The sequence below is a fragment of the Geotrypetes seraphini genome, chromosome 3 (assembly GCF_902459505.1).
Source record: "Geotrypetes seraphini chromosome 3, aGeoSer1.1, whole genome shotgun sequence".
Classification (NCBI taxonomy): domain Eukaryota; kingdom Metazoa; phylum Chordata; class Amphibia; order Gymnophiona; family Dermophiidae; genus Geotrypetes; species Geotrypetes seraphini.
This window is the reverse complement of record NC_047086.1, coordinates 357,904,122-357,923,811: the sequence shown is the minus strand read 5'-3', so window position 1 is coordinate 357,923,811 and position 19,690 is coordinate 357,904,122. Positions and strand designations below refer to the sequence as shown.

Sequence of the window (19,690 nt, the reverse complement as noted above, 5' to 3'; positions counted from 1 at the left end):
ATTTCAAGTGTTAGCCAAGGTGCAGTTGTTGCAGACTACTTAGATCAGGGGTGTCAAAGTCCCTCCTCGAGGGCCACAATCCATTCGGGTTTTCAGGATTTCCTCAATGAATATGCACGAGATCTATTTGCATGCACTGCTTTCATTGTATGCTAATAGATCTCATACATATTCATTGGGGAAATCCTGAAAACCCAAATGGATTGCGGCCCTTGAGGAGAGACTTTGACACCCCTGATTTAGATGAAGTCAGTGTGGTCCTTTCTTAGTAAGAGTATAGTACAGATCAGACCTGAACACCTAGTGCTCCACCATGTTAACCTTCGCTTCCCCTCCCCAATAATCTGTTCTGGCTACACCACTATTATAAATATCTTGACAACCGGTGTTTGCTATAGGTGCTGTATGTATGCCAGTATTTTACTTTGAATGCATTTTGTTTTTGAATTTTTAGTACTTTTAAGTCTTGTTTAAGTTGTAGCTACTGGTGAATGTATATCATGTAAAGTAAGAGTTTGCTTGTTCTTTTATCTACAGTAGCTATCGATGAATCATGGGATATTCAGTCTATTTCTCCTTGGTGGCAACAGATGCGCACAGCTTGCATTCAGTCAGAGAGCAATGGAGCTGCCTTGCTATCTGCACACATTGGGCACTCTGTGGCTATGAATGTAGCCAACAAAATGGCAGAGAAAAAAGTAAGTAAATGGCATTTATGTCCTCTCACTTCCTCCAGAATAGATTTACTGAGGAAATTTGTTTCTGGGAAATGAAGACTAGAGTTTAGGTGATAGCAATGGACTCAACATACTTTGTTTTTCCTTCATCAGGTTTAACTTTTTTCTAATTTGTTGCACTTTTCTGCTGTTTCTCCTTGAATTTTCTTGTTTCAGGAGTTACCCTACTTAAACATTAATCAAGACCAATGGCTTTCATTGCATGCTTTGTTGGCTACAACAGATGCAGAAATGAGTAGGGAGGACAGTAGATACTGAGGGAAAGAAGGTTAAAAGGCAGTGAGTGGGTGCTAGTAGGATAAGCAGGGGGCAGGGAACAGAAGCTGTAAAGGTAGAGGGAAGCAAAAGAGGGGGGCAGATGGAGAGACAAAGGAAGAAGCGCTGGGGAAAGCAAGAAGAGAGGTGAGAAAATGGGTTCTGGGGAGGTCAGTAGGTAGGTGGATGCTTAGAATTTGGGAAGGGGATAAGGAAATAGGAGAGCAAGGGAATAGGGAAAGAAGGGAGCAAGGCAGAGGGTTGGTGCTGAGAATATAGGGATATGAAGAACAGGGACTGAGTTAAGTGGGGACAGGGATTGATTAGGAGAAGAGCACAAGACTTGACTGGTATTGGATAGGATAAGGGAATAGGAAATTGAAAGTTGGGTGAAGGAAAAGGGAAGATAGTTTGAGCAGAGACTTGGATTAAGAGGGCAGTGGGGACTAGGGTAGGAGTGAGTTAGATGGTGTGACAGAGTAAAGAAAGAGAATGAGAGACAAGTGGCTGTGGAGGGGGTAAGGTCTTTGAAGAGAAGGAAAATGGAAATGGATGCAGTGAAAGTGGAAATAAGAGGTTAGTTAGTGGGTAAGAGAGAGAAGAAAAGGCCAAGATACAGAGAAAGGTAGATAGTTTGAAATGTTTCTTTTGTGGAGAGCTTAACAAAGTTGGATGTTCGCATGGGATCAGGGGTGCTATTTTCTATGGTCCCACTATTTTCTATGGTAAAACTGTGACTGAGTTCAAAGAAGCGTGGGATGAACACAGAAGATTTAGAATCAGAAAATAATATTAAAGATTGAACTAGGCCAGTTACTGGGCAGACTTGTACGGTCTGTGTCTGTGTATGGCCGTTTGGTGGAGGATGGGCAGGGGAGGGCTTCAATGGCTGGGAGGGTGTAGATGGGCTGGAGTAAGTCTTAACAGAGATTTCGGCAGTTGGAACCCAAGCACAGTACCGGGTAAAGCTTTGGATTCTCGCCCAGAAATAGCTAAGAAGAAAAAAAAAAAAATTTAAATTGAATCAGGTTGGGCAGACTGGATGGACCATTCGGGTCTTTATCTGCCGTCATCTACTATGTTACTATGCCACTGTTGTGTGGGAGAGTGAATTTTAGATTGCTAACTCTTTTTTTGCTCAGAGAAGTCAGCTTATGAATTGAGTGATAAAGTGACCTTATAGAAGATGGGTCCCAGTGACCCTTTTCACAAGAAGCTTATTGATGGTCTGGAAAGCAGTTTGGGTTTATTGGAGCTCTTTTCTATTATTCTGTTGTTGTGACCTCCTGTATTTTCGTAGCTTATTTTGTCAGTCACTGTTCTGGAGTTCTTTCATATGCATTCCAGTTTTCTAACCTTTTTTTTTCTAGTTTCTAATAATTCTACATCAAACCAATGATTTGTGTGCATTTTTAACATAGTAAAAGTAGTAGATGATGGCAGATGAAGGGATTAGGACTTGTATGCCAGCTTTATTTAGCTTTACAACCACACTCAAAGTGTTTACATACAGTTACTTCAAGCATTTTCCCTATGTATCCCGGTGGGCTCTCAGTCTAACTAATGTGCCTGGGGCAGTGGAGGATTAAGTGACTTGCCCAGAGTCACATGTCGCAGTGTGGCATTTGAACCTACAACTTCAGGGTCCTGAGGCTATAGCTCTAACCACTACGCCATACTCGAATGGTCTACCCAGTCTTTCCAACAGTTACATGCATTACTAATATACAATTAAACCAACAGTAAATGTGGTATAAAATACTTGAACCTGGTCTTTATTTGCTATTTTTAGGCCATAGACTATAGAAGTCCACCCAGCACTATCCTTATATTCCAGCTATTGAAGTTGCTAAACTGTCTGCCTACTGTATATGGGACACAAACTGTAGAAGTCTGCCTGGCTCTGGCCTTAGTTTTTCACATCCCACAATTCAGAGGGAAAAACCACAACCCCACGTGTGAAAGTATATAAATCAAAAAAGAAGTGGGGAAGGGACACAGTCAATCAACTATATAAATCAATGTTTTTAAGGCACCGTGTCAGGCAGCAGGCTCTTAACTGGACATCGAGAGTATGCCTTTTGGTTTCATTATTTGCATTATCCCAGGACACGCAGACAGCATATTCTCACATGTGGGTGACGTCACTGACAGAGCCCCGGTATGGACACTTTAAGATTTCAGAAAGTTTGCAATAGCCCATACCGTGCATGTGCGAGTGCCTTCCCGCTTGACATAAGCACGCGGCTCCTCAGTTCTTAGTTTTCTGCGGAGCTAAGAAGTCACTTTTTTTTCAAAGGTCGTTGATTTTTATTTTTTTTTTTGCCTTCCCACTCTCATGCCTATACTTCCTTATTTCTTTTAACTTAATAAAGAATAATTAAAAAAAAAAAAAAAGATTATTTTTTCTTTTTTCGCTGTCTGTGGGTTTGTCCCGGCAAGGCCTTTACTCATGTCTCAGCCATCGAGTTTAATTTGGCTGAGACGGTGTTCCTGTCAGTCATGGCCGCTGATTGGATTTAAAATGTGCGGTCGGTGTTAACGCACTATATCCCTAATGGACCCTCATAGCTGGTGCCTCAAGTGTTTGGGTCCTGAACACTGTGTCCAATCGTGTAAACGCTGCTCTTTAACAAAAGCGTACCATCAAAAATCGTATCCTTCAACAGGAGAAACTTTTCGGTGTCAGCATGGAGAGAGATGCGCAGATGACACCATCTACATCGCAGTCACCGGCATTGAAGACATCAACACTGCCAGAGGCACCAGCATTGACACTGGTGTCGAAGCACATCGCACCCTCAGGTAAGCCGGCTAAGAAGCCATCCCCTTCCTTATCAGAGAGGCAGGTCACAAAGGCATCGAGCCAATTCATGCCAACCAAGAGTAAGTCCCTGCAGCGACTGGTTCCAGTTTCAAGAGGTGCTTCGTCGTCAGAGTCATCCTCTCCAGAACGCAGAACATAACAGTACAGGCGTTGAAACCATAGGTACCGGTGCTTACCTTGAAGCAGAAGCTCAATGCTTTACTTTGAGAAGAGCTTGGAGATAGTTCCAATCACTTCTCCTGAGGCTCTATGCTCTGATACCGTCCCAGCCTGAGCTCAGCGCCGCTCCAGTCCGGCCACTCATGCGTCAAAGCATCAGTCTTCCAGACACTGATCTCCATTTGCTCACCTTCCAGACGTTCAGACAAGAACTCGATGAAGTCGGTGAAGGTCTCCTGAAAATGCAAGCATTCAGTGACCCTAACACCAGAGGTCGTGGATCGAAGCACAAGTCTCCTCTCCTCCTCCAAGATTTTGATTTACAGGATGACTCTAATCCTGATCCATCACCTTCTACTTCCGATGATGTTTCTCTGGCATCGGAGTCTCCCAGGCAATCACCAGCTAGAGCTTCTTCGCCTACTGAAAAGTTTTCCTTTACTCGATTTATTCGCCAACTGGGAAAGGATCTTTCGGTGAAATTAGAGGCTGATTCAAAATATAGTGGAGTTTCTGGACACTTTAGACTTCGATCAGCCTCCTAAAGACAAGCTTAAACTCCTTTTACATGGAATTCTGAGGGAGACTTTCTACAAAAACTTGGAATCGCCTCTCTCAGTAACGATGGCACCCAAGAAATTGGATTCTCTGTATAAAATAATCTCTCTTCCGGGATTTGACAAACCTCAACTCCTTCATCAATCCCTGATTGTGAAGTCTACTTTGAAAATAATCTACTCCATCAAAAGTTTATTTGTCGGTCCCTCCTGGTAGGGAAGGCCATATTATGAACAAATTTGACCGAAGGCTATATCAAAATTCCCTGTTGGCAAATAGAGCTGTCAACTATAATTTCTATTTTTCACGCTACTTGAAACATCTCATGAAGCAGTTTCCCGCATTTCAAAAATATATTCCCTCTCTGAAGTTGAATGCTTTCCAACATCTCGTGAGCACTACCTTTCAATTAAGGAAGTATCTGGTTTGTTCAGCTTATGACATCTTTGAGCTCACGTCTAGGGCCTCTTATATGTCTGTGGCCATGAGAAGACTGGCATGGCTTAGAGTCTCAGACATGGACGTTAACCTGCAAGATAGACTGGTCAATGCCCCCTTGTTCAGGGAATGAGCCTTTTTGGAGACTCTACAGATACTACAACTCAAAAGCTCACTGTTCATGAAACGTGACAGGGACACCTTAGTAAAACCTAAGTCTAAGCCTTACTCATTGATACCTTTCAGGCCTGCTTCCTCTTACCAGAGGTGTTTTTCAGCCAAAAGGCTCCTTTTATCAAGCTGCGCTAGTGGTTTAAAGCACATAGTAGCGTGCGTTAAACCGCCGGCCGCGCTAGCTGCTAACGCCTGCCTTGAGCAGGCGGTAGTTTTTTTGGCCAGCGTGTGATTAAAAATCGCGCGGCTTGATAAAAGGAGCCCAAAGTCTCTGCTCTAGTAAGGCCACAGTAGAAAAAACAAAAGCAGTAGCGTCCTCCCAAAGCCCAACCTGCTGCTTCTGCAGAGAATCCCAAACAGCTGAGCTGCAGAGGAAGCCCTGAAGCAGCCACCTACCACTCAGCAGTTCGGGGCAGAAAGTCTTTTTTTTTTTTAATTATTATTTTTTTAAATAGGTGCAGATGTTGTGAGCCAGTCCCCCCACCCCCACAACAACCCCCGGAACCAAAATAGAGGCAGGAGGGATGCCCATTCTTTCCTGCCACCGTGAAGTACCCTTCTCATACTGAACTAATCCCACCACTTCCAGGACTCCTCCCCTTCCAAAAATAAAAAAATGGCAGGCCCTCCTACCCCCTGAACTTCCCCCTGTACCTGTCCAAGAAGTAGACAACAGGAGGGATGCCCAGTCCCTCCTGCTTGCAGGTCTGCCACTTCAAAATGGCATGCTTTACCCTTCCCGGTTCATCCTGTGATGTACTGGGAGGAGCCTAAGGCCCTTAATGGCTCAGACGCCTAAGGCTCCTGCCCGTACATGGTAGTTTGCATGAATTATTCTTACAGAAATAAAAATGACCACACCATTGTGTTGGCTGCTGACTTCTGCATAGCCTCTTATTGTCCTGCCTCATAATGTTCTGATGCATTATACCTCGGACTTTGAGTGGTATTGTATCTCATCATCAATATGACTAAAGTCAAATAATTAGCAATGGCAGTAACTGATAAAATTGTAAAACTATCCCTGTCACAAAAATGGTACTTGTATAAAAGTATATATTATAGTAAAGCTATGCATAGACAACTACATTGGAAAACAAACTTATTGTACACATGTCTTTTTTCAATTTCTAAATTTACAAAGGAAGGGTACAGAAATAAGGTTAGTGATTTGTTAGTGATATCTGTTGGATAGGTAGAATATAAATTGAAAGAGCACAGCATATCGTTGACTAACTCCACCAGCCTGAAGAAAGGACAATAACTCTTGAAAACTAGTCACATAAGGCCCCTTTAACAAAACCGTGGTAGCAATTCTTCCACAGCAAATGCAATGAAGCCCCTTCAATTCCTATGGGCTTCAGAGCATTTGCGGCAGGAGAATCACTACTGTGGCTTTGTAAAAAGGACCCATAGGGAATTGAACTAACATGACAACCACAGTACTATGCTCAAAAGAATGTTGATACTGCCTTTCTATTTTGTATAGAAGACAGTAGATCACAGAGAAAGCAACTTAACTACTTTTCTATTTTAGTTTCCAGAATCGGTGAGCACACCTGACACAGACTCCTGGGAAGCACTTTCTCTTGATATGGAACACTGGAAACTGTTGCTGAAACAGCTGGAGGACTGCTTGATCCTTCAGACTCTTCTGCACAGCAGAGTGAGAAGAAAGAATGCAGGAGTGCTATCTGTGCAGGCTGAACCCCTTTGTAAGCTTTCAGTCAAGAAGCTGTTAGAAGGAGGCAAAGGTAGATTATTGATGAAAACTTCTCAGTCATGATTCAGTGCTTGATTTAGCAGAAAATATTTGGTTTATACAAGGTTCTTCACACGCTTAAAATCTTCAAGTTGGTTGAATTTTTCAGGTAGTCACCTAGGGTGGGAGGTCCTTGAGGGCTGCAACCTAGACTCCTTTTCAAGATTTCCACAATGAATATGCATGAGATGTATTAGCATACAATGGAAGCAGTACATGCAAATCAATCTGATGCATGTTCATTGTGGAAATATGAAAAACCTGACAAGGTTGTGGCCCTTTGAGGACCGTGGTTGCATACCCTTGACCTAAGGGCTAGTTCTTATTTGTGTTCCTGTGCATCTCAGCTGTGGTCACTGGAAAGGTACAGTACTAGTTAGCCAGTCAGATTGACCATTTTAACTGTTCAGATGTTGCCATGGTATGCTGTTTGTTTGCATCCATGTGTGGGTCAGTACATTAATGTTTTGTTTATTTTCAACCAGAGTTTTTATTCATAATCTCTAAGACCGGCTTTCAGTACTTGGTTCATAGTTTTTTGTGCAGTTTATTTTTGAAATCCAAAATACTAAGAGACATCCATATATAAAACCCGAGGTAAAATATAAATAGTGGTGGTAAAATAAGCTCAGAGCAATTCTATCTACAACACGAAAAAAGATGTGTTCCAATGCATAAGAAACATGAACAATGGAAAACTCTCTGTATGATTGTGTTTCAACATAATTTATTTTATTGATTTATTTTTTCATTTTTCTATACCGTTCTCCCAAGGGAGCTCAGAATAGTTTACATGAATTTATTCAGGTACTCAAGCAATAGATTTCTCTAAGCCATCTCAATAATGGCCTTTGGACTTCTCTTTTAGGAAATTATCCAAATCTTTTTTAAACCCCGCTTTCCATAGCAAAGCAGCAGATGAATCCAGACTAGTGGGTATAGCTCACATCGACCAGCAGGTGGAGATAGAGAACTGATTAACAGTTGGCCTTAAAGCCTGGTGTTCCTTCCGTTGATTCAGTTTTGCTCTATCTCCCAGCAGGGTCTGAGCTAGCCCTCTAGCTCCTGGATTCTGGATACTGCCGGAGATATTGGTGTTCGGTGGACTTCCTCTGTTGAGACTCAGTCTCTTCAGTAGGACAGGGGTGCCTGGCTGAGTGGTGCCGGCTTTAGGAGGTACACCTGGGCTCTCCCAGGTCCCTGCTCCACCCTCCCCTCCGTGGGATTGAGGGGTTTGTTGTCCTGCAGGAGTCTTCTTTCTTCATTCCAGTAAAAAAAAAAAAAAAGAGTCGACTTCCTGTGTAGTGCTGAGCTTTGCAATCTTTGCATTGTGATTTCAGTACACTTACCAGCTGTGACCGGGCGTCTGAAGATCGCGGGGGCATCTTGGGGAGTGTTTTTCCTGCCTCGTGGCTTGGGAGTCGCGTTCCCGAGGGTAGGGGTGGTTGGGGGGCGGAGTCGGCTGTCGGCGGCGTTCGCCGCGTGTAAAAAAAAAAAAAAAGAAGCCAGGCGGGAACGCGGCATGGCAGCAGAGGCCGGTCAGCGGTGTTCGCGCTGTGGAACGCGCAGAACACCGTCGGGCCTTTGCTCGGCCGAGTGTGAGGCTGCACCGGCTGAAGATGCCTTTTTACAGGCTTGTGAGCTGGCTATTGCCCGGGTCAGAGAGGCAAGGGAAATGTCCCCGGCACACGAGGGTGAGTCAGAGCTGCGGGGCTCTTCCTTGACAGTGGGGAGTTCGGCGGCGGTGGGGGAGTCGGGAGCACCAGCGGAAGTCGCGGCCCCGCTCCCCGGCACGTATCAGGGCGGTTCAGCGGCCCTTCCGGTTGGTTCATTTTCGCCGGAATTTGTGATGCTGCTGCACCGGGCATTTTTATTACAGGGTGCGCAGCCCGCCCTGTCGGTGCCGGTGGTCGCTGTGTCCCTGCCGGTGCCCTCGACGTCGGCTGTGGTGACTGGTGAGACAGGCAGACCGGCTGAGGGCACGGTGGGGTCGCCGGCGAGGTCGCTAGTGGCAAAGAAGCGCAGGCTCGCGACCGCGGGAGCAGAAGATCTTCTGCCTAGATCCCCTTTTTCTCTTCCGGAATCGTTGGAGGAGGGGGAGGTCCTGGATTGGGATGCAGTGGATCCCCCGGGTCAAGAAGTGGATGACCCGTCCGCTCTACGGTTATTTCATAGAGAAGAACTTTCTTCCTTAATTTCGAAGGCTTTACAGGGGCTGAATATTTCTCAGGCAGATACCGCGGTATCAGGTAATCCCCTGATGGCAGGCACACGTAGACCACCTAAGTCTTTTCCGGTGCATGAAGCCATGCAGGAGCTGATCTCGGCGCAATGGGATACGCCGGAAGCCAGTTTAAGGGTGGCAAAAGCCATGCGGCTCTTGTATCCGGTGGACCCGAATGCTCTGGATAAGTTTAGATTACCCAGGGTGGATGCTTTGGTGGCGGCGGTGACCAAAAAGACTACCTTACCGGTGGAGGGGGGAGTGACGTTGAAGGATGCGCAGGATAGGAAGATTGAATCTTCCTTAAAAATGTCCTTTGAAGTAGCGGCAGTTACCTTGCAGGCCGCAATCTGCAGCTCTTATGCGGCCCGAGCATGTCTGCAGTGGTCGCAAGTAATGTCAGATAATTTAATGGAGTCTGGGGGTTCTGTCCCGGCGGAGCTGGCAGATTTGGAGTCCGGCTTGGCTTATTTGGCAGACTCCTTATATGATATGATTAGGGCGTCTGCGAAACAGATGTCTCTTTCAGTGGTATCTCGCAGATCCTTATGGCTCCGGCATTGGGCGGCCGATGCAGCCTCTAAGCTTCGGCTGGTGAGACTCCCTTTTAAAGGGGGTTTATTGTTTGGAGACGATTTGGATAAACTGGTGAAAGATTTTGGGGATACCAAAACTCAACGTTTACCGGAAGATAGGGCTAGGCCCCCGGTAAGGTCCTCATCGTCTAGACCACGCTTCAGGGATGTTCGGAGATCCAGGTCTGGTAAGCCTTTCTTCAGAACGGCATCTGGTTCGTCCTCTGCTTCGAGACCAAGGTTTCAGCAGAGGGGTTCCTTTCGTACGACGAGACCCTCTTCAGGGCAGTCAACCCGTACCCCAGCCTCTCGCACTCCACAATGACGGGGACTTGGCTCCCTCCGCCTTTCCCTTAGGGGGCCGGCTTTCGGAGTTCCGGGCAGAGTGGGCCTCGATCACGTCAGATCAGTGGGTGTTGGACATTGTTCAAGAGGGGTACAAGTTAGAGTTCGCCTCTCCCGTCGTAGATTCTTTCTTGGTGTCCCCGTGCAATGGGGCGGCCAAGGGAGACGCGGTCAGGATGACTCTTCAGGGGCTGCTCGAGATAGGGGCAGTGGTACCGGTGCCTCCGGAAGAGGTAGGCAGCGGTATATATTCCCTTTACTTCATTGTACCAAAGAAGGGGGGGTCCTTCAGGCCGGTGCTGGATCTCAAAAGAGTCAACAGGTTTCTCAGTGTTCGCCATTTCCGGATGGAGACGGTGCGCTCGGTTATTGCGGCTGTAAGACCGGGAGAGTTCCTCACGTCCCTCGATCTCAAGGAAGCGTACCTCCATATTCCGATCTGGCCTCCGCATCAGCGGTATCTGCGGTTTGCGATTCTAGGCCAGCATTATCAGTTTCGGGCAATGCCCTTTGGCTTGGCAACGGCTCCCCGCACCTTTTCCAAGGTCATGGTGGTGGTAGCCGCCTTTCTCCGCAAGGAGGGGATTCGGGTACACCCTTACTTAGACGACTGGTTAATCCGCGCCTCGTCCAGACAGGAGAGTGTGGCGGTTACTCAGCGAGTAATCTCTCTCCTCCAGTCGTTGGGGTGGATTGTCAACTTTCCCAAGAGTTTTCTGTCCCCGTCGCAGTCGTTGGTGCATCTGGGGGTGCGGTTCGACACGGCTCTGGGGAAAGTGTTTCTACCCCGAGACCGGGGGGAGAAATTGCAGGCTCAGATTCGCCTACTTCTCGGGTCGGCCAGACCTCGAGTTTGGGATTATGTACAGGTGCTGGGCTCCATGGTGGCGACTCTGGAGGTGGTCCCCTGGGCGCGGAGCTACATGAGGCCCTTACAACAGTCTCTGCTCTCTCGCTGGTCCCCAGCTTCTCTGAACTACAATGTGCGTCTCCAATGGAGTCGTCGAGCAGCTCGCAGCATGCAGTGGTGGCTCCACGAGTTGCATCTTTGGAGGGGCATGCCGTTGGCCACGCCGGACTGGGTGGTGGTCACAACGGATGCCAGTCTGCGGGGATGGGGGGCCCAGTGCCTGCAGGCGTCAGTGCAGGGGTTGTGGTCCTTCCAGGAGGCCCAGTGGCCCATCAATTTGTTGGAATTAAGAGCGGTCAGACTGGCGCTACTAGCTTTTCAGTCACTGATTCAGGACAAGCCGACCAGAATCTTTTCGGACAGTGTCACGGCGGTCGCCTATGTCAATCGGCAGGGGGGCACCCGGAGTCCGCAGTTGGCAGAAGAGGCAAGAACGTTGTTTCAATGGGCAGAAGGACATGTTCCGCTTCTGTCGGCGGCACACATTGCAGGTCACGAAAACGTGCAGGCGGATTTTCTCAGCAGGAATCTTCTGGATCCGGGCGAGTGGGAGTTGTCTGCTCCAGCGTTCAGCCTATTAGTCCGTCGGTGGGGATGGCCGGAGATGGATCTCATGGCCTCGTCCCGCAATGCGAAGTTGCCTCGGTTCTTCAGCAGACGCAAGGAAACGGGATCGGAGGGGGTGGACGCGTTAGCTCTCCCATTGCCTCCGAATTCCCTGCTATATGTGTTCCCGCCTTGGCCCATGATAGGTCGAGTGTTACAGCGCATCTCTTGATTTCGCGGCCGAGTCATCCTGGTGGCTCCGGATTGGCCGCGTCGGCCGTGGTACGCAGATCTGATTCAGCTTGCGGTAGGCGAGCGGCTAACGTTCCAGGTAGCTCCGGACTTACTGACTCAGGGTCCAATATGGATGGAAGATCCGGCCCGCTTTGGTCTTACGGCCTGGCTATTGAGCGGTCAAGGCTAAAAAAGAAGGGCTATTCAGAGCGGGTGATCGCCACCCTGCTTAAAGCCAAGAAACTTTCGACGTCAGCCTCCTATGCTGGAGGATTTTTGAGGCATGGTGCGGTCGCCAGGGATTGGCGCCCTTCAAGGCTTCTCTGCCGGCTATTCTTGCTTTCCTGCAGGAGGGCGTAGAGAAAGGGTTAGCCTATAACTTGTTAAAGGTTCAGGTGGCGGCCATTGCCTGTTACAGGGGCAGGGTGGATCGCTCGGCTCTCGCGTCGCAGCCAGACGTGGTCCGTTTCCTCAAGGGGGTTCACCATATCCGCCCGCCGGTAAAGCGAATTTGTCCAACTTGGAATCTTAAACTCGTCCTTGGGAAGTTGCAGGGGGCACCTTTTGAGCCCCTGTCAGCGGCCACGTTGAAAGATGTCACACTGAAAACAGTTTTTTTGGTGGCGATGGCTTCAGCAAGGCGGGTATCGGAGCTGCAGGCGCTTTCTTGCAGAGAACCCTTTTTGCGTTTTTCGGAGTCTGGGGTGTCGGTGCGTACGGTGCCGTCCTTCCTGCCGAAGGTTATTTCTTCCTTTCATGTGAACCAGAGTTTGTTCCTTCCATCCTTCCGGAGGGAGGATTGGGGGAAACGATTTGGGTCTTTACGGCTACTTGATGTTCGCCGTATGCTTCTCCATTATTTGGGAGTGACGAATGATTTTCGTCGGTCGGACCATCTCTTTGTCGCTTTCGCGGGTAAAAACAAAGGGATGGCGGCGTCTAAAGCGTCCATTGCGCGTTGGGTCAAGGAAACTATTGCTTCGGCGTATGTGTTGTCAGGGAAGAAGGTACCGGAGCACCTTCATGCTCATTCCACTCGGGCTTTGGCGACATCTTGGGCAGAGTCCGGGGGGATGTCGTTAGAGGAAATTTGCCGGGCGGCCACTTGGTCGTCGACAAATACTTTTTCACAGCATTATCGTTTAGATGTAGCGGCCCGTTCAGAGGCGAGTTTTGGGGCGGCAGTGCTGACAGAGGCGGCATTGGCGTCCCACCCAGTTTGAGTTTGCTTTGCTACATCCCACTAGTCTGGATTCATCTGCTGCTTTGCTATGGAAGGTAAAATTATGGTCTTACCTGTTAATTTTCTTTCCTTTAGAAGCAGCAGATGAATCCAGAGCCCCTCCCCAAAGGCACTGTTGGGGTGTAGGGTGTTTAGTTGATTGGGTTAGTTGGGGCTATGGTTGGTAAGTGTATTATTTCATTGCTGAAAAAAAAAAAAAAAAGAAAAACAAATAGTAATGTTGAGAAGAGAAAGACACATTTTCTACTGGAATGGAGTTTTGTTGCGGCTCATTCTCCTTTCGGGATGCTTGGGCAAAGTGCATAACTGAATCAACGGAAGGAACACCAGGCTTTAAGGCCAACTGTTAATCAGTTCTCTATCTCCACCTGCTGGTCGATGTGAGCTATACCCACTAGTCTGGATTCATCTGCTGCTTCTAAAGGAAAGAAAATTAACAGGTAAGACCATAATTTTACCATGCTAACTGATTTCACCACATTCTTCAGCAACAAATTCCACACTGTGTGAAGAAATTTTCCCTGTCTGTCCCGGCGGGCTCACAATCTATCTAATGTACCTGGGGCAATGGGGGGATTAAGTGACTTGCCCAGGGTCACAAGGAGCAGTGTGAGTTTGAACACACAACCTCAGGGTGCTGAGGCTGTAGCTTTAACCACTGTGCCACACTCTCAACAGTTAAAGACAACTCTTATGAAAATTTTGTTGGCTGCAGAACACACTAAGATGTATAATTTTGTTGTGCAATTCTGGTTGCCATATCTCAAAAAGGAAGGAGTGGGCCTAGTAGTTAGAGCTACAGCCTTAGCACCTTGAGGTTGTGGTTCAAATCCCAGTCTGTTTTTGTGCCGCTAGGCAAGTCACTCAATATTCCATTGCCCCAGGTATGGTAGATTGTGAGCCCACTGATTGTAAACCGCTTAGATAACTTTGATAGGCAGTATATAAATACTTAAAATAAATAAAATATAGTGGAATTAGAAAAGGACAGAGAAAGGCAACAAAAATGATAAAAGGGATGAGACTATTTCCCTATGAGGAAAGACTAAAACAGCTAGGGCTGAGTAGAGTGAAAAGGGTAGATGCAAATCGCTTGTTTATTCTTTCCCAAAATACAGTACTAGGACTAGGGAGCATGCGATAAAGCTACTAAGTAGTAGATTTAAAAGAAACCGGAGAAAATATTTCTTCACACTGTGGAATTTGTTGCTGAAGATTGTGGTGAAATCAGTTAGCATAGCGGGGCTTAAAAAAGATTTGGATAATTTCCTAAAAGAGAAGTCCAAAGGCCATTATTGAGATGGCTTGGAGAAATCCACTGCTTATTCCTAGGATACGCAGCATAAAATCTGTTTTACTACTTGGGATCTAGCTAGGTACTTGGGACCTGAGTTGGCCACTGTTGGAAACAGGATACTGGGCTTGATGGACCTTCGGTATGTCCCAGTATGGCAATTCTCATGTTTTTATTGTATTAGTTAAGCTTAGGTTGAAGAAGATCAATTTGCAAATAATAAACAAAGGACTCATTAATCATTCCTACCTGTTGAAACATAGGGCACAAAAACACAGGAGACCATTCATGTGAGACAGAACAACTATCTACACCAGGGGTGGGGAGAGAAGGCCGCAATCCAGTTGTGATTTTAGGATTTACCCAATGAATATGCATGAGATCTATTTGCATTCCAAAGAGGCAGTGCATGCAAATAAATATCATGCATATTTGTAGGGAAATCCTGAAAACCTGACTGGATCGCAGCCTTCGTTCCCCACCCCTGATCTACATATATATATATACTGATGCCTAGATTAAGGAACATGTGTAAATTATGGTATTCTGTAATCTGCATCTTGCTCATCCGCCATCCAAACTCCACCCATGTGAATGCTTACCTGCAAAGTACATGCCATCATATATTGATGTACAGTATACTTATAGAATAGTGCGCTATGTGTATAAATCAGGTTTATTAGACATTTGATATATCGCCCATCGAAGAGCATGTGAGCAGTTTACAAGCTGAAAAGAAGTATAATTCTGGAAAACTAGGAAAGGGAGATAGACTACTCTATACTACACTACTGTCATTAATATGCATTTTTGGCATCTAAACTTAGGTGGCACCTTTTAGAATTACCCTCATGCCTAAAAATTTTAAGATAACAAATGGAAAGTAGAGACAAAACAATATAAAAATATAATTTAACTGAAATCTGGAGGGCAGAAAAAGAAAGTAAGGATAAAAACTATGGAATCCTATTTTGGGGTACAATATCATTTTTTTAGAACACAGCTATCAGATTAAAACTAGATAACCAGTCTAGCAAAATGTACTGTTACAATCGGTGTATTAAACAGGTAAAGATCTTTAATGTTTGAATGCAGCACTATGATAGTATAGGACTGAATCTTAAGGCTGACTTAAAAAAATATACTCGGTGTAGCAGAACCAGTTTGGACAGAGAGACATAATAGCTGTTGGAGTGAGGTGGAAATCTGATGAGGTGGAGCCTTTTAGAATAGGGATCCAGGGCAGGGAGGGTTCAGACTTAAAAATCAGCTAGGAATATCAATGTTCTGGCTGCAGCAACCTAAATTTATATTTACCGCAGATGTCACTAATGTGAGGAACTGTACTTAGTGACCCTCAAGGTAAATAATGTTGCAGTAAAATATACTATTTTACCTTTTCTGTTCCCCAGCCTAACCCTACCCATAAGTTAATTGACTAGCTGTGGCCACTTAACACATGCCTGTTTTGAAAGGCTTTCCTCTAGTCAGCTAAGGGCTAGATGCACAAAACAAAAAGGCAAAAACCTTTAAGCCGTTCTTTCGATATATTAAGGGGAAACAATCTGCAAAGGAAGCGGTGGGGCCGTTGGATGACCATGGAATAAAGGAAGTGCTAAAGGAGGACAAAGCCATCGCCGACAAACTGAACACATTTTTTGCGTCTGTATTTTCCGAAGAGGATATACACAACATACCGGAAGCCGACAGGCTATACGCAGGAAATGAGGATGGGAAACTGATAGGATTGATGGTCAGCCTAGAAGAGGTATGCAGGCAGATTGATAGGCTTAAAAATGATAAATCCCCGGGACTGGATGGCATTTATCTGAGGGTAATCAAGGAACTGAAAGGGGCTATAGCTGAACTGCTTCAACTAATAGCCAATCTGTTGATCAAATCGGGAAGGCTTCTGGAAGACTGGAAAGTGCCGAATGTCATGCCGATCTTCAAGAAAGGTTCAAGGGGAGATAAAGGACCGCATCATTGATCACCTTGATGGACACAATCTGGTGAGGACCAGCCAGCACGGTTTCAGCAAGGGAAGATCTTGCTTGAAGAACTTGTTGCACTTCTTCAAGGCAGATAGACAAGGGCAACCCAGTCGATATTGTATATCTGGATTTTTAGAAGGCGTTCAACAAGGTTCCACATGAACGACTACTTCGGAAAATTGCGAGCCATGGAATAGAGGGTAAAATACTCCTGTGGATTAAAAACTGGCTTGAGCATAGGAAACAGAGTGGGGGTAAATGGACAATACTCGGACTGGAAGAGTGTCCCCAGTGGGGTGCCGCAGGGCTCGGTGCTTGGACCCGTGCTCTTCAACATCTTTATAAATGATCTGGACATTGGTACGATGAGTGAGGTGATTAAATTTGCGGATGATACGAAGTTATTCAGAGTAGTGAAGACACGGGGGGTTTGCAAAGATCTGCAAAGTGACATAATCAAGCTTGAGAATGGGCATCGACATGGCAAATGAGGTTCAACGTGGATAAGTGTAAAGTGATGCATGTCGGTATCAAAAATTTCATGCATGAATACAGGATGTCCGTGGCGGTACTTGGAGAGACCTCCCAGGAAAGAGGCTTGGGAGTTCTGATCGACAAGTCGATGAAGCTGTCCGCGCAATGTGCCGTGGCTGCAAAAAGGGTGAACAGAATGCTAGGAATGATTAAAAAGGGGATCACGAACAGATCGGAGAAGGTTATCATGCTGCTGTACCGGGCCATGGTGCACCCTCACCTGGAGTTCTGCGTCCAGCACTGGTCGCCTTACATGAAGGAGGACACGGTACTACTCGAAAGGGTCCAGAGAAGAGCGACTAAAATGGTTAAGGGGCTGGAGGAGTTGCCGTACAGTGAGAGATTAGAGAAACTGGGCATCTTCTCCCTTGAAAAGAGGAGAATGAGAGGGGGGACATTCAAAATACTGAAGGGAATAGACTTAGCAGATAAAGACAGATTGTTCACCCTCTCCAAGGTAGGAAGAACGAGAGGGCACTCTCTAAAGTTGAAAGGGGATAGATTCAGTACAAACATAAGGAAGTTCTTCTTCACCCAGAGAGTGGTAGAAAACTGGAACGCTCTTCCAGAATCTGTTATAGGGGAAAACACCTCCCAGGGATTCAAGACAAAGTTGGACAAGTTCCTGCTAAACTGGAACATACGCAGGTGAGGCTGGACTCTTTGACCAGGGGGCCGCTGCGTGAGCAGACTGCTGGGCACGATGGAGCACTGGTCTGACCCAGCAGCGGCAATTCTTATGTTTAAGAGCAGCCCATACATAAAAACACTGCAGGAGTTAGCCCCATTACACAAGCAGCTTGGCCAGCACAGCTATTGCTGAAAAATATACTTAGAAGCAAAATCAAGTCTTTTTTAAGTGAGGACCTGAGGAGAAATAGATTATCATGCTTCTCTAGAGATATTCAGGGCCTTAATCTTTCTTTTTTAATGTAGGCTGAGATTGTTTATTTGCTAGAGTTAGTGGATAATGTTTTATGCTTTCAATTTTGTAGAGAAGTAAATTTGGGTAGATGAAACCCATTGGCATATCATAGTGGAATATCCACTGTATACACAGATTTAAGGACTACAAGGACTTCTAAATTCAGAAGTTTCAGAGAATTTATGCTTACAATCAGCAGGTTCCTTTTTTTTTGCCACAGTTTGCTATACTGTTGCATGGAATATGGAAAGTTTGATAGTACCCAGTTACTATAAAGTTTTCTGCCATTACTAACCATTTGTACCTGCGCTTTTGTTGTTTGTTTCTTTTAGGTGGTGTTGCAGACAGTGTAGCTAAATGGGTATTTAAGCAGGACTTCAGCCCAGCTCTATTGAAAAAGGCCCAACAAAGGAAAGACCCCAAAAATTCAAAAGACTTGGAAGAAAGTGATGGCTTACCTCAGGAATCAGAGGCACAGATGGGTGTGGAAGGAATACTGGGTAAAAATTAATTGAAAATCTTTACATTTTTATTAAGTCGTTTGCCATGTCTTTTCCTTTCCAAATTAGGAACGGCACAGTTTGTAACTTCTTCTTCTTTTTTTTCATATTGACAGTATTGTTGAATTTAGCCTACCAGCAATTCCCTTGTAGCCTTCAGCTAGATGTCTTGCATACACATTGTTGTTGGGAATATGTGGTGCAGTGGAATAAGGACCCAGAGGTTGGTAAATATATAAAAATGACTTACCCCTACAATGCATCATTTCTTAGATTTTTGTTTCTAGAGAGCTTCTGCTATACACTTGAATCTCTTAGCATTAAACTCAACAAGACATTAATTATTGAGCACAATAAGTATCTCTTTTGTGCTTTGAATTTCTGCTTGACTCTACAGTTTATGCATCATTTTATTCAAAATGGCCTTTGTATTTGGTCATCTATTGACTGAAAATGTCAATTTCTTGACCTTATATCTATTGAAGTCCTTTTTCGTGCATTTATTTCTCCATGCCTCCAGCAGAGCAACTCAGATGCAGCAGCTGATCTTTTCCGTACACGGAAAAAAACACTGATGGTTGCATTTATCCTCAGAACTATGGTCCCTGGCACCATACTTTATTTGGAAAGTCTTGTCAATCTCTAAATACGCTATGGAATATAGTGGTGTTGTAGATGACATTCATTTCTATTTTACATATTCCTTTTTGTCCTATCCAGAGCTGATGGGTTATAGCCAGCAGGTAGGCACAGAGACTTAAGAGCTGTGAGCCCTCTCCACATAAAGCACTATACCAGCACAGCAATCCAGTTCTCTATCTCTAGCAGATAATGGCAGACATCCCTTGCAGTTCCATACTGCTGGCTTAGCTCCTGGGCTTGTTTACTGTTCTGATTTTCAATTGAGCAGCATTATTACTGAGAAGAAACTGATTTTCAAGTTGATGCAGCTTGGAGATACTTGTAGGAGTCTGGTTCTTCTCCCTCCCCCCCACCCCCCCGTATCTCTTAGGGAGTTAATTTGTTTCTACTATATAGGTTCAGAAACAATTCTGACTCCAGGAAAATTATTTGGAGACTTGTTTAAGAAGATTGTTAAAGATCTCGGAGACAAAAGACCACAAAAGCTTCCAGAGGATAGACTGTGACCTTCAGCGTAAGGTTCTCAAAGTAGATCCAAATACAGAAATTTGAAAAGATATATCTGGAAAGACAAATAGGACAAAGGAGATTTTAAACCCTTCCATCTCTCTACTTGACGGTACTTGGTGCCACGATATCTGGTCTAACCATTTTACTTATTATTTCAAGTTAAACTGGACTCATCTAAAATCTAAAACACAACCAAGGATAAAAAGAGAGCATCTCACAAGGGGTCCTATCAATCCAGAGGAATATTGGTCACAATATGAACTACAAGCGGAGATAGGAGAAGGGGTCGATTTTGGGGATCACT

The 19,690-nt window shown here is 45.5% G+C and overlaps 1 protein-coding gene across 3 annotated transcripts in view; it reads left to right on the top strand.

Moving 5' to 3' along the window:
• RAB3GAP2 (RAB3 GTPase activating non-catalytic protein subunit 2) overlaps positions 1-19,690 on the top strand; it is a 191,409-nt gene that overhangs the window by 145,521 nt on the left and 26,198 nt on the right. For all 3 annotated transcript variants that reach the window (XM_033936867.1, XM_033936866.1, XM_033936865.1), the window contains 4 exons: positions 538-698; positions 6,686-6,902; positions 18,067-18,234; positions 18,351-18,457. In XM_033936867.1, coding sequence (XP_033792758.1) covers positions 538-698; positions 6,686-6,902; positions 18,067-18,234; positions 18,351-18,457 — 653 coding nt within the window. The remainder of the gene's footprint in view (positions 1-537; positions 699-6,685; positions 6,903-18,066; positions 18,235-18,350; positions 18,458-19,690) is intronic.